Source organism: Carassius auratus, chromosome 2, assembly GCF_003368295.1.
Source record: "Carassius auratus strain Wakin chromosome 2, ASM336829v1, whole genome shotgun sequence".
Classification (NCBI taxonomy): Eukaryota; Metazoa; Chordata; class Actinopteri; order Cypriniformes; family Cyprinidae; genus Carassius; species Carassius auratus.
In genome coordinates this window covers 16742821-16752223 of record NC_039244.1, presented here as the reverse complement: position 1 = coordinate 16752223, position 9403 = coordinate 16742821, and the positions used below count along the sequence as shown (strand labels likewise).

General features: G+C 36.5%; 1 protein-coding gene across 2 annotated transcripts; it reads left to right on the top strand.

Moving 5' to 3' along the window:
• The first annotated feature begins 3382 nt into the window (after window positions 1-3382).
• Window positions 3383-9134, top strand: LOC113118057 (glucagon family neuropeptides-like). Of its 2 annotated transcripts, XM_026286928.1 has the most exons (5): window positions 3383-3781; window positions 4198-4302; window positions 5236-5370; window positions 5795-5899; window positions 6417-9134. In XM_026286928.1, the coding sequence occupies exons 2-5, from the start codon at window positions 4199-4201 to the stop codon at window positions 6598-6600; spliced, it is 528 nt and encodes a 175-aa protein (XP_026142713.1). In that variant the 5' UTR covers window positions 3383-3781; window position 4198; the 3' UTR covers window positions 6601-9134. The 2 variants fall into 2 exon arrangements, with proteins under 2 accessions (XP_026142713.1, XP_026142721.1); XM_026286936.1 differs by lacking the exon at window positions 5795-5899 and having other exon boundaries at window positions 3410-3781.
• Window positions 9135-9403: the final 269 nt, after the last annotated feature.

Below are 9403 nucleotides of genomic sequence, written 5' to 3'. Positions count from 1 at the left end.
CATAAGAAAAACACCAACCGGCTCATTGTGTACGGTGTTAGCTCAGTCCTATGGCGCCCCCGTCATGTGGCCTTAAATCACTGCAGCTTTCTAGGATTCGTTAACGTTTAGTAGTGGGCCTACATCCTGGACACATTTTTATTTAAAACAGTTTACATAATCGTTTTATATTAGGCAAGGACTGAGTGTAAGTATATGTGTCTAATATTATTTATTATTTTGCAGAATCTGAATATTTCTGTTTTGGTGTCAGCATTGCCTGTGCGTGGGGGAGAAGGACCAAGTTCAAGCCTTTAAGTCCACTCCAACTGCCTGTAATATCAAATTTAGTGTTTTAATGACCAGAACTTTTTAACTGTATACCATAAGAAGAATTAATAAAAAATAAAAACTTGCCATTTTAACTATTTTGGCTTTATTCAAACTAGTAAGGTTGGAGTATAGCATCTGAGTTCATAATTGTGTATATTTAGGAAATTATATTACTTCTTGGGTTTCATAATTTTTATAAATGGTTAATTTTATAGGTTATTTGCCAACTGATTATCAAGAATATCTAATAAGATTTGTGCTTCAAATGTTTTAATACATCACTAGACACCAGCGCTCTTTATCTATGAAAAAAATGAATTTATATAAATAATAAAAACATGGAAGCTCAAATGTGTGACTTTTTGAATGTCCCATATTTAATTAGCCATTACCATATTTGATGTAATTTGTTTAAACTTTCAACTTAGGTGAACTGTAAACAATATACATATTGTCTCTGTCCATGATATTGTTGCATTTCTGTATTGTAATTTACAATATTGTGACATGATATATTGTTACATCCCTAATGTATATATTAAACACAACAGCTCATGTAAATGTAATTTGATCAGAATTTTTTTTTGTAAAACCTTTCTTACACTGCAATACCATTTTACTACTGTAACCAACATATTTTAATACTGTATCATATGCTTCTTAGTTTAAAAAAACTACAGGATAGCTCCTATAGACATCACATAATAGTCAAATAATGATTTATATTTCAGTTTTATAATTTATGTATATATATATAAATTAATAATTCCCAAAAATGAAAAAAAAAAAAATCTTGTTTTTAATTTTGAAGCAGTTTTGAGTAAGGTTTCTTGTATGCTGTGTGTGTGCTTGCGTCATAGAGAGGTCATGTTCATCCACAAGGGAAACCATAAATCACCAGTTGGAAATTTAAAGTAGGCCTACCACAATACGTAGTGTCACAGGAGACGAATATGTGACGACACAACGACTTCCTCCCGCTGTAATTAGGGACATCAATACTTGCACTCTAGTTGACAAATGTACCGTGTAATCTCATTGGTTACAGCAGTGTACGCAGAGGAAGCAACTTAATAGCTTTACTGTAAATAATTCCTCCTCTTGACTTACACACACTGTCAGTAAAAGCACGTTTTCCCAGTCTTTCTCATTTACTTAATTTACAGTAGTTTGTGTTTGTCTCTTTTTACGGCAAGTATGGTTTATGACTGTGTACCGAGAATATATATTTTTAACAATTATTTTAAAATAATACTCTACATTTAGCCTAGTAATTTAGCAGACGCTTTTATCCAAAGCAACTTACAAATTAGGACAAATGGAAGCAATCAAGGACAACAAATGGGCAACGATATACAAGTGCTATAACAAGTCTCAGTTAAAAGCCAGGGCTTTTAAATAATATAATAAATAAAAAGAAAACAGAATAGAAAAATAATAGAGCAAGCTAGTGTTAAAGGTCTTTTTTATAATTGTATAATAAATGAAAAGAAAAATAGATAGAATAAAAAAAGATTAGAAAGGTATTTTTTTAAAGAATAGAATTACAATAGTGAGTGCTAAAGTTAGAGGGTCAAATAAAAATGGAAGAGATGTGTTTCTAGCTGATTCTTGAAGATGGCTAAGGACTCAGCTCGAAATGAGTTGATAAATATCTGAATCAATGAATGAACAGGGCATTCAGAGCAGAGGAATAATATTAGGACCAGATGCTTTAACTTGGGTAACCAAATAAGGTACGTGATTCATGATGTTGGGAGTTATAGGAATATTGGGGTATAACCCCCATTAAAAAAATCCAAACGGAGTAAAATGGTGACATATAAGTATGCTATTATTTCTGTATGATTATTCAAGTTTAACCATATAGCCACATTTCATTAAACTTTCAGTAACCACAACAGGTTTCAACAGGTGTTCAAAAAACGTTTTAGTATGGAGCCATTATTATGACAAAATGATTTGAATTTGAATTGTGTAAACTTGAATTATTTGCAAGTGTAATCTATTTTAGCATCACAAGACAGACTCAAAGTCTTGCGAACAGAGATTGTGTGGTAACTATAGCAACAGTACGATCCCGAGCGCTACAGGATATGCACAAGTAACATACATACTGTCGTTATTTATGATTTTATAATTTTTTAGATAAAACGCTTTAATTACAGTTTTAAGTTTGGGAAATCTGTAACGGTTTCGTGTTTCATATGTACTTTCAAATCTGAAACACATGGGGGCGGTATTGAGGTAAAAACCGACTTGAGGTGATAGGGATCCAAGGCACGGAAACATTCAGCTAAATCACTCTCTGTGCACAGAGTAAGTATGAGAATACATAAGAAGCGGTGACTTATAGTTTCGTCATATGACGTCAGAGTTCACTTATCGTCATCAATTAATTCATACCAGATCCATCGGTGGTGCACGACTCCAAACCTCGTCTTCTGTGTGCGGACAGGCCAGTAAATATTCAAGGCAGTTTGCTCATAGTACCATAACAAAATCGCGTATTTTGACAAATAACTTTTACTTTTGTGAATGTCATATAACGAAAAACCCACAAACGTGTAAACTGATTTTATAAGTAAAGCATACGGAGGTAGGCCTATCATTAAATAATAATAATAAATAAATAAAAAATCAAAATTTCGTTCACCAAAGAAAGGCCATGACGCATATGAAACTAAAATAGACTGTTTTCTTGATTAAACAAAATATACAACTAAAGATAAATAAATAAGAATAAAAAGTCTGCTCCATTTTTATTCACAATGAAATTTCAGTACCCCACCGCTGGACAGCGCCCAGCCAGTGACCCTGTGACAAATATGGCGTTTTTGAAGATGGCTCGTTTTGTTGTCGTGTCCCATCCCATCAGTGCTCAGTCCGACAGTAAGTGTCTGTATGGTGTCACTGGAGTGGTTTGGGAACTCAAGACAAACCACGGACTGGTGAGCCTAATTGGCAGTCACAATGTCATGTCAAGCTGAAAAAAAGTTGCAAATTGTCCTTTCTCCCGACATTACGTTTAGAGGAAAGTTCCACTGGAGGTGTAGCCCATGTGTGACTCGTCCACGATGAGGAAGGAACTGTACTATTATATCCCGGGAGGAAGGGTTGATGACGTCTGTGGCATGCTTAATGTGACTTCTTGAAAAAAAGGCAAGACTTCCTATTCATGGATAAAAATCCAAGGTAATCGGAGCACAGCAGAAAAAGTTTTGTAAAAGGACATGTAGACAAAAGAGGTGCTGCTGATTTCACCGAGGTTTTGTTACAAAAGTGATTTTGTTTATATTGGTTAGGTTATTGTATAAAAGTGCAGGGGTTGAACCGACGAGCACACAAGCAAAGGACGGTGGCGCTTCAGGGAAGAGGTGCTGTGAGGAAGATCTCTATCTCTCTCACACAATCACAGCCGCACCCGAGCCGCATCCTACAGCATTTCTATCTACCTACTCTGCAATAGGTAGGTTACAATCCGGCAAAGACGTTTTTATTCGGTTTAAACCAAGGAATTATGATACGAAGACGCTCAGGCAACTGGATTTTCATTTTCTAAAGATTATCTACCGATTTTATCGTTCGCCTCATCGGGAGAAGGATTCTGTTGCATGCATGGCATTCTTTAAACTTTTCAAATTTCATCTTACGAGCGGGAAATACGAGTAAAAAATAAATAAATCACTTCTGGTTTGCCTTTCTGGATTTTAGAAGCTTTCTTAACATTAAGTTATTTGCACATTACTTATATCGAATATAGGCTAATACAACCCAACCCAGGCGTTCGACGAATTTGTCAGTTTACCAGGACTGAATCGCGGCTACTTTATTGCTAAGTGTTTTGTATTGTTAAGTTATTTCAACTTTCTTGTATCTTTACAGCATGGCCAGATCTAGTAAAGCGACTTTAGCTTTGCTCATCTACGGAATCATGATGCACTACAGCGCCTACTGCACGCCCATGGGGATGACTTTTCCCAAGATGAGGTATGTATGAGACCTTGCTCAACGTTTTGGGGTTTTCTTTTATGTTTAAAAGGGAGAATATTCTGCGACAAGCTTTATTTTACAGTCTACAATCCTGTCGAGGCGCAGAAAAAATAATGGATACGATACGGTTTGATTTTGGTTTTATGGCTACTAAATTTATATTGGAAAAGGATTGGCTTTGTTGTAATATTCTGTAGACTTCAAACACTAACAGCTTAACAAGATTTTCCCCCGAGTATGCAAGGCTACAATGCAAGCGCAATGTGGGAGGGCGTTCGTATCGCTAAGAAGGAATTTCTCCATCGGGACAGGTGGATGCAGTGTAGCTTGTATGAAAATGAGAAACCAGTGATTATAACGGGTGGCCCGTAAGATGACGGTACAGTGGCGTCACTGTACAAACTGATGAAAAAACGAATGAGATGCTCAGTGCGGGACCTTTTGTTGTTAATTTACTGATAATTATAAGATTACATTGTCAGTTATATTTGGTTAATCATAGTACGTTTCACAAGTCACTATCAGTTCTCATGAATGAGCAAATATGGCCAAATATAGCAAGCTTCATCATTTTGCTTAAAAATAAACTGCGAAGAGACGCTTGGAAGTGTAGCCTAATATTAGTGTCCCATTTACCCTACAAAGATAACAATAATAGGACAGTTTATTTAAAAATCAGTTCGATCCATGAATCTGCTTCAAGCGCGAACCATTTATCATCTCAGCATGTAGGCTATTTTAATTATTATTATTATTTCGCAAGACAACTGTATAGGTTAATTTACGGTAAAATTAATTTGGCGATTTATTTAGACTTTCTTATAATTTTTAAAACGCTTTTATTAACATCATATTACAATGGTGGGTCAGTTGTGATTTATTAAATGCATCGTTTTTTTTTTTATTATTATTATTATTTTTTAATTCCAGACTAGACAACGATGTATTTGACGAAGACGGAAACTCGTTAAGCGACCTGGCTTTTGGCACTGATCAAATTGCTATAAGAAGTCCTCCATCTCTCACGGATGACCTGTACACACTATACTATCCGCCAGAGAAAAGGTAGGCTACATTATTTCACAGCACTTCGCTGTATGCCATATGAGAATCAATGTCATTATGTTTAGTTTATGTTGTTCCGCTTTGTCTGTTCCTTTTGTTTCCCAGCTTTTTTCCTTTGCTTTTTTTCCCTGTTATTGTTGCTGTTGATAGATAGATAGATAGATAGATAGATAGATAGATAGATAGATAGATAGATAGATAGATAGATAGATAGATAGATAGATAGATAGATAGATAGATAGATAGAAAGAGCGACAGATAGACGGATCGATTGACAGGTTACGAGGTGAATCGAAAGTAGCCTATAAGACTATTACGCGTTTAGCCGAGTGAAGAATACAACTAAATCAGGCTGATTACTTTGCAACCAACATGTTCTGTGGTATTTCATCACTGATATTATGTGTTTGGCGTTTTATCTCAGAACGGAAAGGCATGCAGATGGATTATTAGATAGAGCCTTGAGGGACATCCTGGTTGAGTTATCAGCACGAAAATATCTGCATTCTCTGATGGCAGTTCGCGTAGGGTAAGGGCCTTTTTTAAGCGTTTACCTGCCGTCATCTTTGTTTCCCCCCTCTTAATTTCAGTGGAGGTGGTTTTTCCGTTGTCCTGTCTTGACTTTCTCCTGTCTTTAATTTTCCCGACTTCTTGTTTCTTTGTCTGTGGGCTCGCATGGGCGTGGGATTTCATGTGGAACAATTCGAAGATGAAACCCCAATTTAAAGTGATGTTAATTGCTTGTGCCAATACGAAAATGTTATATATTGTCAGGAAAAAAAAAAACCGCTGAAAGACAATGCGTCAGAATACATTTAAATTCCAACATGCATAATTGATGAGGCTTGTCTGCTGGATCTTCCTTCGATTTCTAATATATTTCGTTGTAATGCAAACGAAAAAAAAAAAAGCTCGATCATATATTATTGAGCAATGGAATAAAAAAATATATGTTTGGATCATCAAGAGCGTCTATGCTGTACTGAAACCTGTTAACACATTTTCTGTGCCAGCCGGTAGCCTAATAATAGTTCATATATTTGCAGCGGAGGAAGCAGCGAGGAGGACGAATCGGAACCATTATCAAAGAGGCATTCGGATGGGATCTTCACCGACATTTACAGTCGCTACCGAAAACAGATGGCCGTCAAGAAGTATTTAGCAGCCGTCCTGGGAAGAAGGTACAGACAGAGAGTTAAAAACAAAGGACGTCGATTTGCTTATTTGTAGCGCTGACACAACTGCCCCCAGCTGCCCCCCCATGTGTACATTCAGTCCTAAGATCAAATTCATTCTGATATAACTGATTAATCAGTCTATCGCGCCTGTGTTCTTTAAACATGTATTTATGTATGAAGTAAAGCCATTAAAATGAATATTTTACTAATAACATTGTTTTTCTTTTTGTACAAAAGCACTTGAAATCGCACAGTTATACTTTGTGGACCAACCGTTCAGTTTCATGTATATAGCTATATGTTAAAAAACAAAAGAGAACAAATACCATCAGGAGAAAAAAAGAAAAAAAAAATGTGCACCTTGAACATTATGCGCCTGATATCTTTTCAAATTCATCATCATATGCAGAAAATAAATAGATTTTAAAAAGACAATCAAAGTTCTGAATGTTATACTTATTTTTGTAATCAAAGAATAGAGTCTTATTTTATCCAAAGTCTGCCCAGGAATGTATCGAACATATTGTGTAAAGTACAGGGCTGTTTCAACTGTTGTGACTTCCCCTTAGAAAGGGGGAGTGGGAGAGAGATATATAGTAGCTGGCACAATTCCCTCTTTCTTAGCCCACTCATTTGTAAACTGTACTTCAAATCACCTGTCTTCTCCAAATGGAATGTGTCCTGAATGTGTTTGTGTTTGGAGCCAGTTACCAGTATGCCTGACTGGTGAAAAAAAATGACACAGGAGTAACTGTAGTATTGATAAATGTTTGTTTTTTGTCTGTTTCTTGGTGGATTTTCTTTCTGTTGTTTATTTTTCTTCCTTATCCTAGTGCATGTTATACAATGTATACATGCATGCCTTTTGCACTTCTATGTTTCCCATCCATGCTCATTGTATTGGTCACTCCATCAGATATAACACTAGATCCGCCTCAGAGGAAGCTAGAGTCCAAAAAACAACATAAGAAAAAATTGAATCAAACTGAATCTAAAAGAAGAAGCCCTTATATTCAAATGCATGCTCCATTGAGCTCCTAAAACGTGTTGTGGAATTGGCGTGTCGGTCTCTCTCTCAGTTCTATGAATGTATTCAATGCATTTTTGAATGGCTTTGCATCACTTCTGACCAAATTTTATTCTTATGCCTTATTGTAATGCAGAAGCTGTGAATGCTTTGTTATGTGTTCTCTGCAGTTAGACTAAACCAGTATCGAGTAACAAGTCATGACATAATGATAATCTGATGCCACCGCTATCTTAAAATTCAGTTGAGAAATGAATGTAGTGGATGGTCCCTATGACTTAATTGTGAAACCTTCTTTAATGGTGCGTTCGCTCTTTAATTCTGCTGAGATAGGACGTAGTATGCTTAACCGTTTCATTCATCACCTAATTGTAGATCTAGAATTAAAAGATCAGTCGTGTTAATGCTTAGCTGTAATTGCTGCTGATGACTGAGGGAATGTGAGGCTGAGAGAATGAGGAGGCCAACAAAAGCGAAGGGGGAGGTCCGTGTGAACTTCAATGTGATGATTGTCATATTCATTATCCTTATTGCCAGATAATGCTAGTGCATGTTGAAGATAGCCTTTTTCTTGTATGTATAGATGAGGTACACCCATCACCCTTAGTGAGGGATGCACTGCAAAACCATCTATTGTTTGTCATTTCTTCCGCCATAAATTTTGGTTAAGCCTGTATTGAATTCAGCATATTTCTCCTGATATGGAAATCAGGTCTTATTCATCCACTAATTCAATATGTAAACCGTTGTCCCAGGCATGAAATCAATCTTTCTTCAATTTGGCATCGTCCCCCAGGCTTTATGTGAGTATGGATGCGTCTCTGAGAGTGTTATGCGAGGGGTGCGCGTGCATGTAGGAAGGGCGGGAGGTGGGTGGGCGAGTGAATGTGTGTGTGAACATAATGATGTTATGAAAGATGATATGGGTTTTGGCTTAGGTGCCTTGTGACAACTTACGATAAAAAAATCGCCACTTATCAAGGATGGCAATTTTAGTGGCCCTACAATGCTGCAAACTATTAGGTTCCATTTCACAAACTCCATCTTTAATTTTCCTCTCCTTTTCTTTTAGAAACTTGGTTTCAAACCTGATTCTTTAATTAGAGCTGAAAAGCATGGCCAGCATATATTGTGATCAAATCTATTACTGAAGTAGTGTACATGGTAAAAGTATTAATTGTCTGGATTGTTTAAGCTGATGAATGTGTGTAAATGTGGCAAGCACGTGTTTCTGTTTAGCTCTACTCATTGTAGCTCAAGGCCCATGAAGCCTAGCTAGGTTTTGTGTTGTTTCTTGTTTGCATAGCTTGAGGGTTATTTGACAGTGAGTGGAAAACCTGCTGGAACCCAGGCCACAGCACAGCCTGTTGTGTACATTTCTGAAAGCGCCAAAAGCCTTAATGTGAACGTTTTATCTATACCTGAAACATATATGTGACAAGTGAATATTAGCAAGTGACATCATCCTATATTAACACATATAACTCCTTAAGGGGGTGACATTTTTAAATGTTAAAAAAGTGTTGTAAGATTTGTATGAATAAATTTTTGTAAACAACACAATTTCTAATCCATGTCTAATCTTTGGAACCTACCACTGTAGCCTGTGTAAACGCACAGTTTGTGTGTTTCTCTACATGGCTACTTATATTCACACCAGCACACGAGGAAGGCTCACGCTGTGACACTAATGATAGACCAAAACCCACTGCTGTTCAAGATGTGTAATCAGTATAATTCAAATCTCCAAATATCACTGTGGGAGAGATCACAACAGTCAGAACATTACCATCATTTCAGTGATCCTGGGCGACTAGATCAAGAGTGA

Coding starts and splice junctions, on each gene's coding strand:
- LOC113118057 (XM_026286928.1), top strand. CDS start 4,199: ATGGCCAGATCTAGTAAAGCGACTTTAGCTTTGCTCATCTACGGAATC. Junction 4,303..5,235: donor ATGACTTTTCCCAAGATGAG/GTATGTATGAGA, acceptor TTTTAATTCCAG/ACTAGACAACGATGTATTTG. Junction 5,900..6,416: donor CTGATGGCAGTTCGCGTAGG/GTAAGGGCCTTT, acceptor ATATATTTGCAG/CGGAGGAAGCAGCGAGGAGG.